This window comes from Talpa europaea, assembly GCF_964194135.1.
Source record: "Talpa europaea genome assembly, chromosome: 4".
In the NCBI taxonomy this organism is placed as follows: domain Eukaryota; kingdom Metazoa; phylum Chordata; class Mammalia; order Eulipotyphla; family Talpidae; genus Talpa; species Talpa europaea.
The window spans coordinates 145,620,480-145,643,573 of NC_140070.1; the positions used below are offsets into that span (position 1 = coordinate 145,620,480).

Here is a 23,094-nt window from a genome sequence, read left to right on the forward strand (position 1 = left end):
GGCGGGGCCAGGGCACTGGGGCAGAGCCAGAGCAGCTAGGGGAGGGTCCAGAGCAGCTGGGGGCGGGTCCAGAGCAGCTGGGGGCGGGGCCTGAGCAGCTGGGGGAGGGTCCAGAGCAGCTGGGGGTGTGGCCTGAGCAGCTGGGGGCGGGGCCATAGCAGCTGGAGGCGGGGTCAGAGCAGCTGGGGGCAGGGCCAGAGCAGCTGGGGGCAGGGCCAGAGCAGCTGGAGGCGGGGCCAAAGCAGCTGGGGGCGGGGCCTGAGTGGCTGGAAGCAGGGCCAGGGCAGCTGGGGACCCGGCAAGGGTGGCGGTGGGCAGGACTACAGCAGCAGGGCAAGGCCCCAGCAGGTGTCACCTGTGTCGGAAGAGGACAGTGTCTTGCTGACCGGGGCTCCACGGCAGGCAATGGCATGCACCGAGATGTCCTTCTCGATTACCTTCACCTTGACGGGCGTCTTCAGGGGAGACTCTGCAGCAGAAACTCTGATCAGGAGGACTCTCTACACCTGGCTCCAGCTCCCACAGGTGAAATCACCTCTCTCCCTTCCACCCATCTACTCAGGCAGGTGGAAGAGGCAAGGCCAAGCCTTGAGACTTCAGCAAACTCCTATCCCTTTTTGTCCTTTGGGGTGCCGGGCGGGGGGGGGGGTCTTAGGTTTCAGAGACATTTTCATGAAGCCAGCACTTCACTTTCTATTTTGCATCAACCACTGTGCCAAGCCGTCTATTCCAGGAAGATACTATTTTTGTACGAGCAGATACACTGCGTGAGTTTACAATCACCAGTCCTGTGCTTGTGCAGAAGTTGTGACCCCATCCAGGGTCACATCCAGCGTCTAAAAAGTGCTTTGATGAGGAGGAACTACACCCACCCCCCTCCACCTGGAAGAGCGCCTGCAGGCCCTGTGAACACCAGGGGGAACTCGATCTAGCCAGTCAGCCCGACGAAGGTCTGGGTTTTGGCTTCAGAACATACTACCGGGTTGAGCCTCGCCCTGGCTCGTCTTGTGTTCATTTGACAAAACCGAAAGGATCGTCTAACAAAAGAGCTGGGCAGCAGGCTTGCAGCGCATCTCCCCGTGCCGTGGGGCCCGACGCCTCAGCATCACTCACCTGAGCCCAGCGGGGACGCCCTCCCGGCGTCGAAGCGGGGCTTGGTCTTCACAGCCGTCACGGTGGTGACCACCGTCCCACAGGGCATCACCGTGCGGTCCTTCTCTATTTTTGCGGCAGGGACAGGCGGAGGAATTTGCCAGGACTTGGCTTCACCAGGTTCTGTATAAGAAAACTGCGGAGGAGCCTGGTTACATGTCTGAATGGAACCTCGGTTCCCTCCTCAGCTCATGTCCATCACCTGGTATTAGATGAAGACGGACCCCGATCGCCCCAGAATGGACATAGGCTGATGACACCCAGGCTCAAGCCCGGTCATGAGACACGGAATGATGGGAAGGGAGGAGGGAGTCCATGAAACAGCATCCCCCACTGGGCGAGGCCGTGCAGAGGACGCCTGGAGTCCACTTGGCAGGTGGACACACCATACCATGGAGGGCAGGAAGCGTCCCGGTTACACCCAGAAAGGTCTAGGCTCCTCGGAGCCCATGGGAGGCCCACCGTGCACACACGCCTACCTCCGCCGAGACCCAGCCCAACACCGAGCTGTTCAGCGAGGATCCACTGGTCAGCGTAAAGCTCTGCGGCCCAGCAGGCTGCTTCTTAAATAAATCTAGAGGGACGGTCGCCGTTGCCAGCAGAGCTGAAAAGACAAGGGAGGCACATGCTTAAGTCTCCGTGTCCTGAGGACGAACCAACCCCCTCCGTCCCCCCGGCTGCCCTCCCAGGACGGCCGCATCTGTCCCCGGCCTCTGTCGTCCAGGCCCAAGGAAGACGGCGGAAACGCTGCAGGCCTGGGAGGGCGAGGATGTGCAGGCCCCAGGCAACATCCGATCCCAGCCCGTGCAGGGTCCGGGGCGGGGGAATCAGAACAGGGCGGCGCTGAGACTTGTGGCTGGCCTGAGCTGGTGACCGCGCTGTGGGCAGAGAGCAGTCCCAGTCTTGGAAATCCACATGACAAAGTTAGGGGCGCAGAGCTTTGACGCATGCAACTTCCCTCAAATGGGAGAAGTTCCTCTGGGAGGCTGGGGGTGTGCAGAGCGAGAGCCGCAGCCACGCGTGCACGGATAACAGAGGAAACAAACGGGCCAGGTACAGAAGTCGCGGGAGCCGGAGGGGATTCCTGGCTCTTCTGGTCTCTGCTTCTACGTGAGGAATTTACTTTATGGACCCCTTCAGGATGGCCTGGAACCACACTGAGGTGGGGTGGGAAGGGGTGGCGCCCCAGGGCTGGTGAGGACACCCCTCTCCAGCAAACAGCAGCCCGCCCAGCGTCAGACCCCGCCCTCTCCCGGAGGCCAGTTCTTACCAGGGGCCGCGGCCACCCCAGACCAGAGTCCAGGGAAGTGGCTCGGGATCCCGCTCCTAGCTACTGGCCTGAACACCTGTGGCTTGAGGAGAGGCTCCAAGGGCTCCATAGCTGAGAGGCCAGGCCGGGCCCCCCTCCACTTTGGTAGGTTTAAGTGGATTTTTTAAAATCAACATTGAAACTACAGATTACACACCTGCACAGACACAGCTCCCTGGTCACTTTAGTGATTCGACCTGGAATTGTTGCTTTCTTGTATTGAAAGCCCGTGGCCAGTGTAAGCGGCTGTGGGGGTTTATGAGGATAAGGCCGCTGAAATCCAGAGACAGGCGGTGGAGGGGTGGGGGCTGGGCCCCCATGTTCAGCGGGTGAGGGATTCAGTCTCGCCAGAGGGAACACTCTGGAGGCGCTGGGCCAGCGCCAGCCCCTGGGCTGCCCTGAGCTGGGCCGGTGGTGATGACACATCCGCGTGGTGTGTGTTGTGCCACAACTCAAATTTTAAAAATGAAAGTGCTGTTGACCTGAGAGGGCCAAGAGCTGCCTCCTCTAAGCCAATTATCGTTGAATAAAAGATTCTGGAAGTTTGTTAAAAGAGCAAAGCAACCAAAAACCAGTCGGGGTAGAGGCTGGGGGTGGAGGGCTGACCACAGAAAGCCATAAATACACTCTTCCCCGGTGTGGAGGCAGCCGAGAAGCCGGAAGGGACATCAGCCCGCATCCCCTTGGGAAACCAGAGCAGTCCAGGACCGGCCCTGCCCCCACCCGCTCCCCAGGCCTGGTCAAGGGGCTGGACCCCTCCCTCCAGCCGGGCCTTTGTCCACCTTTGTCCACCCACCTTCCGAGGCTCCCCCGGCCTCTGAAATCTGCAGGCACAGCTCCTTCGACTTTGCATTCAAATCACTGCAGAAAGGAAAAGAACAGTGAGTCCTTACAAGGCTTCCTTCTTTTTTTCAAAATAGTATTTTTTTCTGACTATAGCAAGGAACAGGAGTCACCATCTATATGGTTACTACGGAGACCTATATCCAGACCTACTAAGACCTCTGGCAATTGCACGCTCCAGAAGCAGCACTGCTAATATTTGGAGAGAAGTCTCCCAGAAGTAGCCAACAGAATATTCTGGAGGGCGAGGGAAGTGTTCCCCAGAGCTCCACCTGTATCAGGTACACAGAACCGGATACCTGGCTCGTGCAGGCTGAGGTGCCAGCCAAACTGTGTATTATTTTAACGAAGTGAGATTTTTTTAAAGAGCCACACATGACTGGTGGTTACTGCATTGGAAAGTTCGGCCACATGATTTATCCAAAAATAAAAAATGTGGACTGTAACACCCCCGCCTTCCTCTGTGACCCATTTTTTTATCACTTAAGATCCACAGTCATCTTTCCAAGCCAGGGGGATTTTGAAAGACCCCTGGTACCCCACTATCTGCCTTCTGGGAACGTGAAGCCAGCCCTGATAACAGGTTGGTTATTTGTAATATTTCATGATTATAAATGAGCTGAGACAAACAGCTTTATACATCCATCTTGTTTATGTGGTGTGGTTGTTTCCTTAGCAAAACGAACTGGCAGTCAAAAGGTACAAGCATTTAAGACATTTTCTTTTTGATAGATGTTGATGGCCTCCGGGACGGTATGAAACCCTTATTCTTTACCTACCTGTAAGGTGGAAAATAGTCTCTGTTGTTTAATTTTGCATTTGGTCTGTGTTCACAGTACTTTGGCATGGCCTTTTGTAAATCTGTTAAGATTTTAGCACTGAACCTCTTTTCAGAAAGTCTTAGCTATCTCTGGTGCTTGCCTATGTAGTTCTAGGTCAGAAAATTTGCCCCCTTTTCTAAGGACATGTTTACATTTCCATTAATGATGATAAAAGTTCTTCAGATTATACATGGGGGTTTGCTCCCATTACTTTTTCTAATTATTTATGTATCAATAGCAATTGGTTACTATATTTTTGTAGCCTGTCACTTTACTGAGATGTTTTATTAATTTCCCAATTTATTCCATTATTTTGAAGAGTTTTGATTTTCGTAAGTCTAGACATGCAAAAATATCTTCAAGTCATGATTAATTTTATCTCTTCTTTTCCGTGTTTGCCTGTCTTTTTTTTGTTCTTATCTAATCACACAAACCAGTATTTCTACAAAAACAGTGGGTGTCTTTCCTGGACTTCAATGGTACTACTTCTGGCCTATCATTTGCAGTGATTTTTTTTAAATCAAATTAGAGAAGTAGCCATAAATCTTGTTCTAATTAAGATTTTAAAAATTAGGAACGGATAGTAATTAAATATGATGGAAGAGCTGCTTGCATATCTAGAGGTAGTAAGTTTACTTCCTCATCTGATCTAGTGACTTTTCCTGGGAGATCTCATCACTAAACCACCCTTCCATTACCTGTATGAACTCAGCCAATCATGGTATAGTATTTTTAATGTGCTGCCAGATTCCATTTGATAATATTTTATTTAGAATTCCTGTATTACTAATTACCAATAGCCTATGCTTTTCCCTTTGTCTATTCTCCATGGCAGATTTGGGTACCAGAGGCTTTCTCTCGTCCTGGATGTTTCTAAGGCAACTAGGAGACCTGAAAATTCTGTTCCCAGCACAGGGACACGGGGAGGAGGAAGAAAACACTAGTAGTTGCCTTGAGAAAGAACCCACGTGTGCTAAGAGCTCCCTAGCATGCTTAGCACACCTTTAAGACAAATCTTTTTTCATTTTAATTTTTGGGGGGCATGAAAGGTACTATGAAGTGCCAGGATGAGGTGGCCCTGAACAGGTGTAGCCGTGGCCCCCAACCCAGGATGAGGGGCTGCACACACAAGCTGAATTCCTCTTCCCAAACGAGGTTGGTAGTGTTTTTCAGGAGGGCGCCGGAGAACTTCTGAACAGGGTCGTTCAGCCGAACTATGCACAGCAGGTTAGAGTTGCCTGTAATTGAACAGAAGGCACCAAGTTGGTTTGGAGTCTTATTTTGTAAACTGTGCTTCTAAGAGAAGGGCTGAATAATTGACCAGGGTCTTGGCTTATTTAGGCCCCGACCCGCATATAGCCGGGGACACGCCGTCTCCAGCTGTGGCTGCAGGTGCGGCTCCTTCTCGCGTTCCACACTTTCCACCTCTAGGGGAGCTCGGCCCTAGATGGGTTGCTGCTGGGAGGGGCCCCTGGGCCTCTGGCCTATGAGTCCAGGGAGGCTCCTCTCCACTGCTAAGCTGCGTGGCCTCAGGGCATCTGCCCAAACAAACCAGCCACACTAGCCTGTTGGTGTCCGGCCTGTGTGTGCTGCGGGAGGCAGGGGAACCCCTCCCTGTTCAGACGTGAGAGCTCGAGAGCGCGCGCCTCTCCTCCGCCAACTTGAGCATGGGAAGGTGCGTCCTGCCCCGACACCCCCCAGACAGCGGGGCCACAACGGCCAGCGTGCTCCCACATCCCACCACATGGGCGTTAAGGGGCTGCGGTTAAGCTCTGGCACTCCCGTTACCATCTTCACACTGCACACGCGACGGAGGGAGGCGCGGAGGTCAAGGGCCAGCGGGCACCCCTCAGCCCTGCTGCCTGCTGCAGACAGTCCCTCCTGTCCAGCAGCCCCAGCCCCCCAGCAGCCGCTGCCCCCCAGCAGCCCCTGCCCCCCTACCTGAAGCACCAGGAGCGTTTAGCAATGAAGCTCGGATGTTCTTCACCAGTAACTTGAGCTCGTGAGCCCGTGGGGGTTTGGGGGGGCAGGGTTCCTGAGAAGCAGATGGAGGGCGCTGCAGATCCTGCAAGAAAAGGGAACAAAGGTGTGGGAGGCTAAAGCCAGGGTGCAGGCACTGTTGGGGTGCACAGGGAGCAGGGCTGGGTCTGCTCTGAACATTCGCCCCATTGTATGGAAGGGGGGGTTACTTATCAGCCGCCTGTGTCTCTTGTCTGGGGTGTTTCATATCCCAGGAGGACATATGGAGGAGCAAGGTGCTCAGCCAGAGAGGGTGGCCCTGAATCTCGTTGGGTGGTGCTGGGGGCTGAGAGGGAGCAACAGAAGCCTGGGGTCCAGTCCCCGCCCCTGGGCTGAGCAGTCTGGCCCCGGGTGGGGCGTGGCACTGTGCTCAGCTGCACGTGTGTGGTGGGCGACTGTCCGTGTCTACCTGCTGGTCACCAGTGCCCAGGGGTTAGGTCAACCGTGACATGTGCGTCTGGTGGTCAGCCCGCCACCCGGCGCTGCTTGCTCCTGGGCATCTCCTTGCTAACTGGGGTGTCGGGGCCTTACTCCTGGGAGTGGGGGGGGGTCTAGACAGCTGGCTTGGGGTGGTCAGAGGATCTTTAGGGCCAGACGGGCACCTGTCTCTTCCCTCCAGCCAGGGCGTGGGAAGCGTGGTCTGAACTCAAAGCGCCGTCTCAGACCTGCAAGCACCATGCAGCCTCGCTCCATCACGGGCAGGGGACCCCCCACAGGGATCCAGCAGTGGGCCAACTCCCCCCGAAGCCCCCGCACCCGCCACACTTACTTGAGCCTCCCTGGCGCTCACAGGCCTGGTGCTCAGCACTACCGATGGGCAGGAGCAAGTCACCAGGTTCTTCAGAAGGTCCTTCAGCGTTTCAGACACGGCGTTGGCCTCTGCCGCCTGGGCCTGCAAACCAGAGGCATCTCAGGCTGCCCTGACCTCACACGCGCGCAATGGTGCAGACCCTCAGCTCCCCTGAACCGAGGCGAACTTGGGGTGGCAGGGCTGCAGGCACAGGCCAGGCCTGGGAGAACTCCCTTGCCCTGAGGCAGAGAGGGTCCTTTCTACCGGCCTCTGACCAAAGTCACGCTCCTTATTAACAAAATGGTCTAGAAACCCACGAGCCCCACGGGCACGAGCTGCTATTCCCACGCCTGTCCTTTCAGTCTGTCCCCAAACACAGCCGCGCCGTCTTCTCTCTCGAGTCACATCTAGTTTTGTGAATCAAAAAGCACTGAAGTGAATGGAAAGGCCTAATGAGCATGAGAGGCGCTTGAGTGAAGTGGCCTCCTGCGAGACTGCGTTTCTGGCTGAAAAGCTAGAAAGACGAAGACCCGCCCCTGCAGGCTCCAGTTCCAGAACGCTCACAGCCCCCCGCTGGAACTGTTTTTAGGGGCCACTAGCAGGTAGGCAGGTCAACGGTGCAGCAGCTGGCGGAGGACCCCGGGCGCAGATGCGGCCATCACAGCCACGCACCACCTGGGCGCCGCACGGCCGCCTCGTGCACAGAAACCCAATGCAGAAGAGCCCGCAGACCCCAGCAGTCCCCAGCCGGCACGCACGACGGGATGCTGGTGTGGGCAGGACCCCAGTACCCAGCCAGCCAGGCCCTGTGCAGCCCCCACCCAGGGTGCAGGAAGGGCCGGGCCGGGCGTCCCGTCGAGGAAAACGGCACTGGCCATGGCAGGCTGGACAGGACTCTCCTGCCTCCCTTGAGGAAGTCACATTCCCGTGGCCCGGAGCTGCAGGGCCCCCGCCCCCGACAGCCGGCAGGGAGTCGGGCCTCCATGCAGACCCACCATAAAGTGAGTTTTGCCAGTTGCCACCAAGCCTGGGAGGGGTCCTGCGCTCCTGGCTCCTTGGTCACAGCCTGGGGCCTGAGCGTGCTGGACGCCACGGCCGACTGAGGACGCCGGCCATGAGAGGCTAGACGCGAGGCCTGTGGCATTAGTCCCAGGTGCAGAGAACCCAGGCCCGCCGGAGGTCGGGGCACGGCTGCCTCTGGGGGTGGCAGGCACAAGTGGAAGGGGCAGAGGGCGTCTCGGGGGCCAGCTGAAAGGTGAGTTTTAGGGTGCTTGGATGTTGGGCTCCATCACAGCTGAGATCCCCAGAGCAGCTGACACGGGGCCTCCCTTTGAAGGAAGCTGCCCCCAAGCCGTCCGGTCCACCAGGGCCCAGGGCCGGTGACTGGGCCCTCGGGAGTCAGCTCCAGGGGCCGCCTCTTTGGGACCTGGGGGAGTCGGGGAAGAGAACAGGGCGTGTGGGGCAGGTGCTGGGGGCGCAGGCTGCACGCCGCCGCTTGGGCAAGAGAGGGGGATGAGATGGTTTTGCAAAAGCAATCCAGGAAGAAGAAAACGAAAACGAAAGGAACGCGTCCCCGCACAGGGCAGGCTGGGAGGCCGGCCTGTCTGAGGAAAGAGTCCGTTACGTTAACTTTTGGCACACGCTGAGATTTTGCATATTCAACGTGTGTAAATCAGCCAGGCTGGGCCCCCACACTAGGCTGGGTCCCCGGAGCGGACAGCCGCCCTCACAGCACCCCGGCCACACGCGCACAGGGAAACAAACCGACCGGCTGCTTCTCCAGGAGCTCGGCCCGCACAGGACCCCTCTGACACGGGGGCCAGAGGCCACTTGAGCTCCAGCCAGTAGCCTGGATGTCGCCCGGGCTGGGGACGGTTCACAGAGCTCTCTCTGCTGTGCACACGGGGGAGCAAGCAAACAGTGCAGCTGCGGGAGAGGACACTGGGGTGGGCGGGGAGGGGGTGGGGGAAGATGCACGGCACCCGCGTGCCCTGTGTAAGGAACGGCCGGGCGCAACGACAAAGCTGCCATGCTCCAGTTCAAAGGGCGGCCGTTCCGACCCCGCCTCTAACCAGCTCCGGCCTCTCCCCAGGCACAGGGGGCCAGACTGCTCACGGACCAAGAAGCTTTGACATTCGCATGGTGCACTCGTGGTGGAGCTCAGCGGCTCGGTCCAGGTGCAGATCTTGTAAAGGCCTTTGCCAGGGAAACGCCCCGTCTGCTAGCCTTGCGGATCGAGGATTCTGGACAATCTTACCAGCAACTCAAAGGGAAGGCAGCGACCTGGCCCCCTCCCTGCCCCCAACCGCAGCTCCACGGACACCAAAGACCAAGGCCCCCAGGCAGGAGACCCGTCTCTGCAAAGCCACGTGGCAGGACGGGCCCTATACAGAAGGGAAGCCGGGTGGCCAGGAAAACTGGGGGTCCCGACTTCAGGGGTCCTCCCGCTCAGCACGCCCAGCTCAGATCACCCCGAATCAGGTTGGGGGGGGCGTTGGGATTTGGAATGTGCCCGCACGCCACGCCTCTGAGGAGGGTCACACACAAAGGGACTGACCTCGCCCTGGGCCCTGGGCTGGACTGTGATGGCCATTTCCGGGCCGCTGATGAAGGACCACGTGATGGGGATGTCCTCTTGCTGCTCCTTCAGGTGCAGCTCCAGCTGCCAGGAAGCAAAGAGAGTCCGTCACGGGGGGCCCCCCCGGCTCCAAGCGCTGTGCACGCGGCTCGCTCAGGTCTGAGCCAGTGGCCGGGCCCCTTGCTGGCCCTGGTGCTTTCAAAGAGCAGAGGCAGGCTCCAGACTCCCGTGCCTCCCGCTCCCCACTGCGCCCGGCCCCACCCACACCTTCCCTGCCTCAGCCTGCCACCCAGGTGGCGCCTCAGCCCAGGAGGCTGGCGGCAGGGGCTGCTGAGACTCTGCTGCTTCTAAATGCAGGATTCCGCGGGCACCGCCATCCCGGGAGCAGATGCGCGAAGGCGGGAGCTCAGGGGCCCAGGACACCCTAGCCGGCCCGGGCTCTCAGCCCCCTGGGGGCGCGGGCTGCACCGGGAGCGGCTGCTCGCTTCTGCCTGGGCCCCGACGTGGCCTCCGCTGCCCTGGCCTCTCAGTGCCCGCTCTAGCCCCGCCTGCCACTGGTGGCAGAACAAGGGCCCCCGATGATGTCCCCATCCCTAAACCTGTCAAGGTGCCCCTGTCCCTGGTGGGTGCAGTTGGGTCAGCGCTGTGGGCTGGGAACCTGAGCTCAGTCCCGGGTTGTTCCCATATCTGATTCCACAAAGCCCTTAGACATGCAGGCGGGAGCAGCAGAGTGGGCTGGAAAGATGGAGGCGGGGGGCAGAGGCGGAGGGCAGAGACGGACGGCTGGAGACAGGGGATGGAGACAGGGGACAGGGAGGGGGATGGAGATGGAGGGGTGGAGACAGGGGCCGGAGCGGGGGGCGAGGAGGGGCAGAAGCGAGAGCACATAGACGGAGCCAGGAGCGAGGCCGGGTCTAGGTGGCAGCCGGCAGAGCTGGCCCCCCCGCCAGTGCACAGCCCTGGTAGCCGCGTCCTGCTAACAGCCAAGGACATGGTCTCCACATCCCCACCACCAGCCTGCAGAAAGGAGGCAGCGCCTGCACCTTGGCTTCTGCCCATATGGGGCCCCCAGAACGGCTGTGGGGGATGCGTGTGCTCTAAGCTGGTCTGCAGGGCCAGAGGCAGTGGCCACAGCAGCACAGCTGACCCTGGACCAACACGGGCCTTCTTGCAGCAAGGAGTCGTCTGCCAACAGACATGTAAACTCTGTCCACAAACACTGCCCGGCCCCTGCGGTCTCCTGCACCGGGAGTCACCGTCTCCCACCGCGGCGTGGATGGTCACCGGCACAGCCGTGGTAACGCAGCGAGGCCTCCGGCTGCAGCCGCCGGGTGAGCCTCCGGGAGTGGATTTTCTTGGGGCGGTGGGGGGGGCAGTCTCCTCACCCCTGTGCTGTTCGAGGGTCACCTCTCCCACGCCTCCTTTCTCGGTTCCTAACCAATGTCTCAGCCTTTCTACTCAACAAAAGCAAGAGCTTTCAGCTGCATCTCCGAACCCCTGGCCTCTCACCACGCAGGCCAGGGAAACGCCCTCCAGGAAAGGTGGACGCACTCGCACGGCCCACAGTCCTGAGCCCCACCAGGCAGGGGTGGGGTGGGGTGGGGACAGGAGACAGCCCCGGCCCTTTGATGCATCTTTCACCTGAAGCCCTGCAGGGCGGGGACACCTGCTGCCTGGACCTCGATCACCCAGCGGCCCCTCCGCGTTAGTCCGCGGGCTGACTTAACGGTGTGAGGAGATCAGAGCCGGCCGGCGTGGCATCTGTCGGCGGTGAGAGGCCGGGGCCGGCACCAGCCAGCATCTCAGAAGCCTCATTTCCTCCTGGACCCTCCAGGCTCCCAGCCTTGGAAACTCTTTTCCAATCACCTTGTCCAAAACCGGGGGAGCCAGAGGGCCTCCCACCTCCCAAAGGGGAGTGTCATGAGTGGAGGAGACTTGGGGCGGCTAGCTTTTGGAGAAAAGCCATTCAGGTGGCCAGAAAATCCTGCTTGTCCCGCCCACTCCAGACCCTGTCTCTGTAGGGGAAGCCCGTGGGAATCACTCCCCAGTGGCTGAGGGGCAGCCCCGGGCTGAATCCGCGGTGGCCCCTAAAGTAGACTCAGATTTTAAGATTTTAAGCGCTAGCTAAAGGGGCATGCAGGGAGCATGGCGTGAGTCGCAGTCACCTCCAGGAGCAGGTCACAGTCCCCACGTGCCCTACGGCCACCAGGTGCACACGGGCTGCATCTAAAGCCGCTGCACGCGTGTCTATGACACGCGGTTGTGGAAAATCATGGAATATGCAGCTTCCATCACGTATAAGCCCACGATAATTATTATAACATGCCCTCGTCAGAAGAACAATGACAACACTGATCTCCTAACTTCTAACAATAAGGGAAAGGGAACTCTCAGAGCTGAATGTTCTGGCAGCCGGAAGGGGATGCCCCATTCGGGCTGGGCCCTCTCTCCAGCCGCGTGCCCCAGGCCGTAGCAGTGGGGCTGGGGCAGAACAACGTTCCCGGCCCCACACATCCAGGCCCTGCTCTTGGGCCCACAGCACATGCCTCGGAAACACGCATCCCATTCCTGATAGGGGGCAACCCCTGAGTTCAGTGTATACACGTGTGTGCACAGACACAGCACACGTGTCTACACAGACACACAACACGCCTTCCGTCTCCCGCAGAGAGCACGAGGGTTACAGGCGGAAGTCATGAATGGTGATTAACAGAAGTGGGGATCCGCCACCCTTCCCCGACAGAGAGCTCCTCCCCCTGCACTCGTGAAGTCCCCCCCACTTTACCTGTAAATGGAAAGGGGAGAGCCGCACGTCATACAGCCGGGCTCCAGGGTCCTGGGGGGCTGGTCCCGTGCCGACTGTGAACTGGAGGGTGTCCCCGACCACGTGGCAAGTCACCACCTGGAGGAGGGCGAGACAAGGGGTCTTACCAGGCAGGTGGGCCAGACGCACCCCGGGCCTCCCCGGGAGCAGGGCAGGCGTCCCGGCTTCCCACTCGACGACAGGCTCCAGTCTGCTCTCACGCAGGGGCTTGGGAGCTGGACACCATGTTTAATTCTTCCCTCCCGACTATTTTCTCAGGGGCGAAGCCCTCTCATGCCCACTCCTCATGGGCACCTTGTCCCCACATGGCCGGGACCCCTCATGCTGTGGGGTCACAGTGTTGGTCCCCGCCTCTGGCCCACAATGAACCTTACAGGTAAAACACGTCCTAGGTGTTGGAAGTGCAAGCTCAAAAACGTGCCCAGACCACAAGAAATTGCCTCTAACTAGTTTTTGATCTACTGCAGTTTCAAAGACATGGGGACACGTCAAAGAACGTAAGAGACGCCAGTCGCGAGACCCACAAAAACGCAATCACGGCTGGGCTGGCTCAAAGGGCCTGAACGGCAAAAGCAGGGTCACGCCAGGAGGAGACCAGCCGCCGTTCGCATCCAGACGGGCTGGTAGGAGCCGCTGCCCCTCGGAGGAGCCGCGTCCCTGCCGAGGCCTCCACTGGAGCTTCCAGAGAGGGTCGGGCCTCCGGGCGAGGCGCCAGCCAGCCCAGCCTGGGGACGGAGGCCGGGGCCAGGTGTGTGGGCAGGGCGGGGGCCGGGGTCCAGCAGGGGCTGGTGTGTCTTCCCCAGAGGCCCTCGGGAAGCCAGTGACCAGGACAGGCCCCTCCCCACCCCAGGGAACTGACGCCCCCAGCGGAGGCTGCCGCAGGGAAGGAAAATTCTTTAATCCCCCAGTGGACTTGTCAGAGTCCAGAACACCACGTGGGGAGACTATCAACACAGCGACTGTGCCAGAGCCTGCTGTTTCACAAGCCCTGGGGTACTCTGCCCCGTTTCCCTGCTTATCCCAACACCCAAGTGCCCGTCTCTGCAGTCCTGGCCTGCCAGCGCCCCAGCCAGGGGCCCCCTGCAGCGTCCGCCGCCCAAGCCCTGGACGGGGAGCGGTCGCCTGGGCGGAAGCGCCCCACTCATGGCCTCCGAGGCGGCCCTCGTAGGCTGACCGGCCTCTCCGTACGGACCTTTATCTGTTCCAGAGCCCCTGTAGGGGTCACGGGAGGTTGGAACAAATGATATTTGTCTAAGGAATGTCATGTACATGTTTTAAAAATAAATGCTCTAGAAACAAACCTCGTTGGAGGGACTGATTTTGATGCCAGATGAGTGACACGCACACACACACGTACACGCAATATAACACACATCCAACACCCAACACTCGACACATGGCTCACGCATACCACGACACACAGAGACATGATCACACGGCACACATGTAACACACAACAGGCATATCACACGCCACACATGACACATACATGTGCATACGTGTGCGCACATCCACACAACAGGGAACCCTCGCCACCCTGTGTTCCACAGCCTGGTCGCTGCTTCAGGTGACCAGCCAGACAGTGACGGGCCGGCATCTGCCATTTCTTGGGACTCCTCTGGATGAAGCTAATCAGTGTTCCCAGCACCCTGGCAGGGTCACACGGCGCCTCGCGGCGAGACAGCGCCGGCTGGTACCGCTCCTGCGGAGAGCCTGCCCACCTCTGCCCGCCGCGCGAGCGTCCCGGCACGTGGCGCAGAGCAAGATAAACACGTTCAGCAAAAAGCAGGATTTTTAGACTCTAAGCCTTCTGGAACGAGAGTCCACAGATCACAATTACCACTCAAGGCACCGCAGGCAAGTCGGTGGTGCCCGCTAAGGACGAGGCCGCCACGTCCCGGGATGCAGAGACCCCAGAGCCCGGTGCCGCCCTCCAAGGCCTGCCCGCTCCGCGGGGAAAGCCTGTCGGGGCTCCGTGGCCACTGCCGGTCGCCGGACAAAGGCCACTGCTCCCCTGCACCCGGCGGGGCCACAGGGGCCAGGCCCAAATCCCTTCTGGGCCAGCACCTGCCCTGCCCCCGCTAGGCAGGTGGAGGAGGGCACAGCGGAACAGATGCTTAAAACAAGCGACCTCAGGCCATGCGTGAAGGGCTCCTCTGCATGGAGACTGCGTCTCTCAGCCCCTGTCCAAGGGTCCCCTCCAGGACAGCAGGAGCAGGGTTGCCCGCTACAAGGCCCTCGGTCACAGAATGAGCAGCCACCCATCACCTGCTTGCCCCAGAGCATTCCCCCAAAGGCACGCAAAGAACCCCCGGGTGACAGAGGCCATTTCTGAATGGAGCGGCCAGCTGGACTGTGATTCCGGAGCCCCCTACCGTCCCTTCCAGAGGGTCCCTCTCGGGGGCTCCACAGGGACAGGGGCTTGAGCCGAGGCGCCCCTGAGCTGGCAGATGGACAGTCACAGCCCCCTGGCCCACCGCCCAGGGCAGCCGCCGGCAGCAGGGTCAGAGGTGAAAGGGAGCACCCTGGTTATAACCTGCACCCCCAAAACAGAGGGGACCCTTATTCGCCTTGCTTGTGCTCTCAGCTTCAAGAGCTCAAACTCAGCGAGTCCTGCAGCTGCGCAACAGTCTCCTCTTGCAACGGAATCCTGCAGGGAGACACAAGGCCAAGAGCCCCAGGCCTGCTCCCAGCTCTCTCCTGCTTCCAACAACACGTGCCAATAGCTGCACCGCCCGCCCCCCCAACCCCGGCTTCCCTTTTCAACTAAGCCGCTGGACAGCTGCCTCGGCTCTGCTGCCTGGGAACTCCCTGGAGAACTGCAAATAGTTGAACGACGTTTGTCTCTAAATGAACTAGGAACAGCTGAGAGGAAGCACCACAGAGGTTCTGTCACAGAGCGACAGCCACTGTCCTCGTGTGACCCCCAGAAAGGTCCCCAAGTGCCAGGAGCAAAGACCTCCCTGGCCGCTCGGTGGCCCCTCCCCGCAGCAACGCCCCTGCCCCTGCGATGGGAAGCGTGATTTCTCCTCCGGACCAGGACCCCACCGAGACATTCAGGCCCATCCTTGCTGACTAGCCTCGGGGCGGAGGTGGGGTTCATGCTACCGGTGGCTGCTCAGGTGCACAGTTCACGCCCTGGGGAAGACGCCTCAGAGCGTCCCCATAGCCTGGTAGCGATTTGGCAGAAGTGCCAGCTCGATGAGCTAGCAGGCCTTGCCGGCCACGCAGGCCCAAGGAGCAAGGCAGCCAAGTTTCCCACTTGCAGCCCCAGGACCGGGGGTAACTGGAGTCTCGCCCTTGCGATCCAGGGGCCCCGAGCGCGCGAGGACAGAGCAGAGGCGGCCAGACACTCCCACAGCACTTTGAGCAGGGGAAGTGCAACGGCTGCAGGCAGAAAAGAGCCAGCATGCGCACCCCGCATCCCCCCACCCCCCCCACCCCCCCCCCCCCCGCGCCTCACTGCGCAGAATGAAAATCTGGGGAAATTTCGTGCCGTTGCCCCAGGTGCCACGGCTTTATCAGCTCCGCCCAGTTCTCCTTTTCCCGCCTCCCCTGTCTCTTATCTGGCAAGGGCGGGGAAGGGACAAATGAAATAAAAATGTGCAAAACACTGACACACACGGTTTATGGGGGACAAAGGTCGCCCCTGGTTTCTGGAGGCGACTCGGGTTCAGGTCCAGGCTCTGCTGCCAAGTGACCTGGCCACCTCAGTGCCTCGCCAGTCTGCCTCAGTTTCTCCCGTATGATGGGCAGAGGGAGTCGTGCACACCGATGAGGGTGCACAAGAGCCCGGCACCCAGGTCAGTAGCTACGCCTGGGGAACCTCGTCCTGCTGGGCACGTACCCACACCTCACAGAGAGGAGTGCTTCACCCCAGATGCAGCTGCACATCGCCAGCTTCCCAGCTGGGTGGTCTCTACGCCGATGGGTCAATACGTTTATTTAAAACCTCAACCTACAGGAATATCGCCCCGTCAACTTCCCTGGAGAACACGCTTGTACGGGCGCCGCTGTACCCGATGCCCACGGGGCCCCACGCCCCCCCAGTCCCACGTCCCCGCTGTCCGTCCACTCTCCCACACCAAAGACCTGGAACACGCTGCCTGCAAGGCACCCCCAGCCCCGTCACTCTGGGTGGACCTCAGCGCCCGGTGTGAGGGCGACCCCCAGCCGCAGGGTGGGGCGTGGACACGGGCGTCCATGGACGCTCCCTGGACACGGGCATCCTCTTCTGGGTCAGACATTCCGGGGGTGATGCAAGAGCGCAGGCAGAGGCCACGGTGGGGGAGACCAGGCTACACGAGCAGGCAGGGCCAGGCGCCGGGAGGCAGGACACCACTCCACGCCACCCCTCCCCTACGCCCACCGCCAGAGTCTGCACATGAAGACGGGGCTCCCCTGCCAGGCCTGGGTGGGGGGCTGAGGCACACCTATGTCAAGATGCCTCCATCAAACCCCAAACAGCGGGTTCAGAGAGATGCTGGTTGTTTAGTGCAAGGCCCCGGGAGGGGGTGCACCCAGGGAGGGCACAGATGCCCTGCGCCCCCAGCCCCTCCCTCGGGCCCCCTCAGAGGTGCCCTTCACCTGAGTCTGGCAGCAGGTCGGTGGCTCCCTGGGTCTGTGAGCTGTTCCCGCCACTGGTCACACCAGGAAGGAGCTGTGAGGACCCCCGACTCAAAAGACAGTCAGTTAGAGGTGCGGGTGGCCCCGACTAGGGTTGGCGTCTGAAGCAGGGCCAGACATGGGCCTGTGTCCATGGGAGCGGGGTGCAGCCCGGTGGCGTCAGGAGAGCAGGATGGCTGCTGTGGCACTGCCCGCCCAGGGTCAGGGCGAGCACACCCACGAGGCCCTCGCCGCCATGAGGGTGCTTGGGTCATGGACCTGTGCGGACGGTTACTTCGGCCCTGGGGTCTGCTGGCTCGCAGAAAAGGGGGCAGGGACTGCTCAGGGTGCCCAAAGGGCAGGGCAGGTGCTGCTCAATGGGGCCCAGGGAGGCCCAAGAGCAAACACAGTCAGGAAGATGCTCAGGCATGGGGATGCAGCCCACTCTCATCTGGTCAGCCAGAGGCGAGACTGTGGCCCCCCCGGCCTGGGCGGGCCACCCCGTTAGGGCACCTCCTGTTAGGCCACCCACGTGTCCTTGGCACTGCTGCGTCTGGACAGACCAACGCCCCAGGGAGCTGCGAGAGGCAAGGTCCTTGGAGTCCGGGTTTCCACCATATCCTTGCTTATGGGGCTCGAGCTGCGATAGTTTCCCTGTCAAGAAGCTCATGGAGCAGAGCAGCGCACGCCGGCACCAGCTGCTGACCGGATGGGGTGGGAAGGCGCGACACTGGCATCCTCCTGCTGGCACCTCCAGGACGTGGCTGGGCCACATGACAGAGGCCCCGAGGGGGCCAGGACCCTCCAGGACGGCTTCCAGGAGGATGGCCAGCTCGCCGATTCAGGTGCCCTGAGTGTCCCGGGGCACCCGGACGCTCGTCTAGGGCCCGAGAAGGCCGGCCTGGTCCCCAGCACTGGGCCGACTCCTGTGGGTATGCACACAACTCGGGGTGTCACTGGGACTCTCAGCATTCGGGGACCCGCTTCCCGCTCTGGCCAGGGAGCTGGGAGGGGCTGCCCACCTTGAGGCAGCCTTGTCTGAGAGCCAGACCAGCCCCGGCCAGGCCCAGGACAGGCTCCTCTCCTCGTGTGGCCAAGAAAACTTAAGAGTCGAGAACACGAGGAAATTCGTCTAACAAAACAGGTGCTGGGTGCGGCCTCTGTGTGCGTGGAGGGTGGTGGTGTACAAAGCCTCTGAGGACGCAGTGTGGACACTGGTCCCGTAGGCAGGGAGCGGGTAGGGGGCAGAGGGCAGTGAAGGGAAGCAGATTTTTTTTCATTTATACCCTTGCATGTTGCCCTTACTTGTTAGCGCGCACACATCACTTCATAATTGTAGCAAGACGGACACCACGCAGCACCCACCGGGCACTGAAGCAGCGAGACTTGTACCAGCATCTGTTGCTCTTCCCCGGGCCCGGCCCCAGAACACTCCTCCGCTCTGAACTGGGGCGGCTGGGACTCGGATGGCTGGGACTCGCCAGCCTGCCGCCGCGGGCCGGCCCCCGGGTGCCTGCAGAAGGGGCGCCTGCCGCTTGGGGCGTCCTGAGCCAGGGTGTGGCGAGGCCAAGCCATGGAGCGGGAGCATGAGTGTGCACACACACAAGGGAAACACACATGCACACCCAGATAGATACACATATACAGACACACACCAGCACACATACATGTAGGTGCACACAGGCACACGGAGGTATATACACAGAGACAACACACCACTGCAAGATACAGACACACATGCACGTACACACCGGTACATGCCAATATCATGTACACACCACAAACGTGCATACACATGTACACACCCACACAAGATACACAGGTGCGTGCACACATACCACGCTTGCACACACACCACATGCATGCTTGTACACATGAGCTGCACATGTAAATGCATGTGCACTACACACATCGCACACATACATGCACACGTACATAAACACAGTCATGGGGATACGTCCATGTGGCGATTCTGTCGCATGACAACATCTTACTTACACAAACCCAGATGGTCCAGCCCTGCACTCCCGGCCTCTATCACCTGTGAGGCCCATGGCCAACTGAGAGGTGGTCACACGAGCACATGTGTGGGCTCAACGTGTGCATGACTGGGATGTAACTCACACGCCTGTGACCCGCCCACCAAACTGCGCGGTGGCTGACTTTTCAGCACATGGCGCTGAGGTGTGTGGCCATCCCCGGCACCCTTGCAGAGCACCCTCTGCACCCCCAAGCAGCCCCAAGCCCATCGGGGCCCCCCCAGCCACTGATGGGCTGGTTTCTGGTCCCCCATCCATGCGGAGCCCCACTCTCTGGGGCATCTGAGTCCAGCTTCCACCCGGCCATGGCCTGCACGGAGGCCAGGCTTTCCAAGGCCAGCGACACCCCACCACAGGACGGGCCGCACTTTATCAGCCATCCACAGCAGGGGGCCAACGCAGGCGTGCAGTTTCTGACAGCTCGCAGGCAGAACCCGCCCGGCTCGAGGCACGCCCTGGGAGAGGGCGGGGGCCCTCGCAGCTCACCTTCTCCTGGGCCGACCTGGCCGTGGTGGACACGCGCTGCACCGCCAGCTCCAGGGGCTGCTGTAGGGGGTCCTCCGGGAAGGAGAGGAGCAGCGGGCCCTGGAAGGAAGCACAATGAGAAGACGCCTGCTTAAAGCCAGGTACACATGTGCACACACGTGCACACACACATGTGCACACACACGCACACACACACAAACACCGGCTAGAGGCACTGCAAACTAAGAAAAGGCTGCACAATCCTGACGGCCAGGTCTGCGCTGCAGGCAGCAGCATGGCAGGCACCGGCCTGTGGCAGCACCACTGCTCGGGGGCGGGCTCAGTTGCGGGAGAAGGTGGGACAGGGGGAAACGCAGGAACAAACCCCAGGAAGTTGCAGTGAACTTGGGGAGACCTCGAGGGCCAGTGTCTCCAGCACGGACACCCAGACAGCGGCTCTGTGGGTCTTGGGGCTGAGCCCCGGGGGTGTGGGGCTGCATGCACCCCGGCTACCTCAGGACCCCTCCCTGGGCCTGCAGGGGCCCTCTTCTCCTGGGCCCTGGGGTGGGCGGGCAGGACCCCCATGGCCACAGCTTCCCCAGGATCTGAATTCACAGTGGACAAGGAGCCCGCTGTGGTGGGGGAGCAGGCTCCTGGGTCCAGCGTGGCCTCCTTCAGCCCTGGCACCTCCCTGGCCAGGTCAGCCCGTGTCCACCTGGCCCTTCCCATCTGAAATCCCCCAGTGAGAGGTGCAGCTGAGTGGCAGCGGCCAGTCTCTCTGAAAGAAGAGACCAGCATCTCAAGCCAGCGGCCCTCTGCAGCCACTGGGCTATGTCCAGGCCCCACTGTTGCCAGATGCTGCAGTGGACAGCGGGGAGCCTGTGGGTTTTTGAATCAACATGGTCATGTTTGTCAAATGCCAAGAGGAGGCTCGCTGGGTCGTATGGAGTGTCCGCTTCCAGCTTCTCAAGGTCAGTGTCGTGCCCATTTCTGAGTCGGTTCTCTTGCAAGGCCGGGCGCTGATGGCCAGGACACCCTGGGGCGGAGCGCCGCTCCCGGCCTCCTGACGCGCACAGGCACAGCACCCCAGCTAAGTTCCGAGCTGTGGGGACATGTCCCCGCCCCGTTGCTCCGTGTCCGTTGGTTCCAGCTACAGGCCTGACCATGCGGGTGGGGACGACAGGCTCAGAGCCTCTGGCTAGCGCAGTGCAGATGAGCAAGCGATGAGGCTATCATGAGGCTGTTTCCGAAGAATCCCCGATGCTGAGGGCGGCTCGGGAGGCACAGGACCTTGTGGTTTACACCCTGCTTCAGCAGCATGTCTCACCCCCAAAGCCATCAGGGGAGAATTAAATCTGCATCTGGAGCACGAGGGTCAGTTTGGGGGCTGCTGACACCGTCTGCAGCAGGGGCCAGTTCCGGGGCAGCAGCCCAGGCAGCTGGGTGCCAGGCGGGGACCAGCAGCAGCCGGAGGGGGACAGCTGCTGGCCGCTGGCCGAGACAATGTAGCTTCTGTGAGGCTCAAGGCTACAATGTCGACTTCTGGGATCAGCCTGGTGCCAGCTCCCCTCCATGCCAGCGGCCTCGTTACCTGCACACCTCTGGTTGAAAACCCCAAAGAGATCCTGCCCGGAAGTGTAACGTCGAGGGGGTGGTCCCACCAAGAAACAATGCTAAGGACCCCGCGGGCCTAGTCCTGAGTTTCGGGGAGCCAGGCAGGCACGCACCGCACAGCCCGGAAAGCTGCGTCCCCCTCTGCGCACCTGCCGGCCGGCAGCCCCGCTCCAGACTCAGCACCACACCGAGGCAAGACCTTACGTCCACACAGCAGGGCAGGGTCCCCGGAAAGCCGAGAAAGGAAGACCACACACGCAAACTCCAGCCGTGGGGGCCGGCGGGCCGGAGCAGGGAGGCGGGAGCAGCCCAGGCGGAAACGCGCCGCGCGGCGAGGCAGCGCCCAGCCGGGCACAGAGTGGGCGGGGCAGCAGGTGGGACACAGACACTGAGCGGCGACAGTGGCTCGTAGCGGTGTGGCCAGCGAGTCAGCAAGCACGTCTGCCTGCGGGAGAACGGGCGAGGGGCGCGGGCACGGCAGCGGGGCAGCCGGCGTGCTCGGGCGAGGACGCAGAGGCAGAACACGGGCGCAGGGGAGCGCGGCCCCACGCAGACGCCGCCCAGCTCTGTCCGCTGCGGGGTCCCGGAGCAACGAGGCCCCGGCAGCAACAGACATACCTAACACCCCGACGGAGGCTTCTAAACCCCTCTGTCCAGTGGGGGGGCGGGGCTGTTTGGAGGAGCGGCGGAGCCTGGGGGGGACGGGGGTTCAATGAGCCTTGAAGAGACACGCGCTGGAGCTATAAAGTGAAGCAAGGAAGAGCTGCCTCTGATCTCTCCCGGGCCCCCCCAAGAACTCTGGATGGAGCTAGATGTAGAGAGGTGCAGACGGGCAGACGCACACGCACACGCGCGCACGAGCATCCGGACAGCAGAGTCTCCACACAGGCGTGGGGAAGCGGGCAGAGTGCGGACGCAGCCTCACACACACAGGCGAACTCCGTGGCTCCACAGCGATGCGGGGAGTATCCACTCAAAACACAGACGGGGAGGGACAGTGGGCTCCTGCCCGGATTCACCCGAATAGGGAAGAAAGAAACAACAGCGTCACCCAGCAAGCCCCAGGGAGGGCCGAGGCCAGATTCCATGAGCAAGAGCCTGAGGAGCAGAGGGCGCGTCCGGCCTCCAAGCCCCACACCACCAATTAGGGCGACGCGGTGCCAGCAGTGACGCCGCGGTTCTGACGCTGAGCGGTGCCTCTGCGCGCCCGGGAGCAGGCCTGCACAGAAACGGAGTTATTTTTGCAAACTTCCCGTAGTCCTGAACGTGAAATAAGGAGACGCACAGGGACAGCCGTCCTCTCTCCCGGAGACGGCCTCGGGGGCGCTCCGCTTCTGCTTCTGGGTGGCGCCACAGCGGTGCCTTCTGCAGATGAGGCACTGAGCCCAGCCTCGCCAGCGATCACCCTGCTAACAGGAGCCGCGCGGACCCCACGCACCCAGCGGGCGAGCCGGGCCTGGACAGTGCACAGACTTCCCTGGCTGAGGCAGCCTCTTCCTCCCAGGCGACCTCCGGCCCGCGGCACAGGGCGTGGAACTTGGCACTTGGCTTCAACGCCTTCGCTTTTGCTTTCACGCTGCAGCTACTGTTCCTTCCCGCGCAACCCTGTCTTGCGGGGAGAAGGGGTAGGTGCGGAGAGCGGCCGGGCTGTGCCCAGTGCCTGTCCCAGGGCTCCGTGGGGACAGTTTGCAGAGTCATGGGCGAGCCTCGGTGCTGATGCCTTAGCGGGGACAACAAAGTGCATTAAACAGCCCGTTCTGCTCGGTGTGGCTGCGTCCCAGGCGGGAGGCTGTATCCTGACAGGGGATGTGGGTTCCTTCCCTCCAGCCGCCCGCAGGCTGCCGTTCACCCCTGCCCAGGTGGGCTGGACATGGGGGGTGGCCGGCCAGGCTGGGCGGGGGCCTGGCTCGCCATCGGGCTGGTGAGTGGCCACAGGCGCAGACACGGGGCCAGCACGGGCTGCTGGGGTGAGCCAGGGGCCTGTGAGCTGAGCCCCGGCCACTGAGAGACATCAAGCCAGGAGAAAGGTTAAAGA

At 61.1% G+C, this 23,094-nt stretch overlaps 1 protein-coding gene across 1 annotated transcript in view; it reads right to left on the bottom strand.

Moving 5' to 3' along the window:
* The window catches only part of C2CD2 (C2 calcium dependent domain containing 2), a gene marked incomplete at both ends in the record, with an annotated part of 33,180 nt that overhangs the window by 6,507 nt on the left and 3,579 nt on the right, over positions 1-23,094 (bottom strand). Inside the window, 10 exons of the mRNA XM_084231665.1 lie at positions 356-469; positions 1,114-1,288; positions 1,632-1,756; positions 3,258-3,322; positions 5,255-5,363; positions 6,067-6,190; positions 6,914-7,036; positions 9,492-9,596; positions 12,298-12,414; positions 19,467-19,565. Coding sequence (XP_084087791.1) covers positions 356-469; positions 1,114-1,288; positions 1,632-1,756; positions 3,258-3,322; positions 5,255-5,363; positions 6,067-6,190; positions 6,914-7,036; positions 9,492-9,596; positions 12,298-12,414; positions 19,467-19,565 — 1,156 coding nt within the window. The remainder of the gene's footprint in view (positions 1-355; positions 470-1,113; positions 1,289-1,631; positions 1,757-3,257; positions 3,323-5,254; positions 5,364-6,066; positions 6,191-6,913; positions 7,037-9,491; positions 9,597-12,297; positions 12,415-19,466; positions 19,566-23,094) is intronic.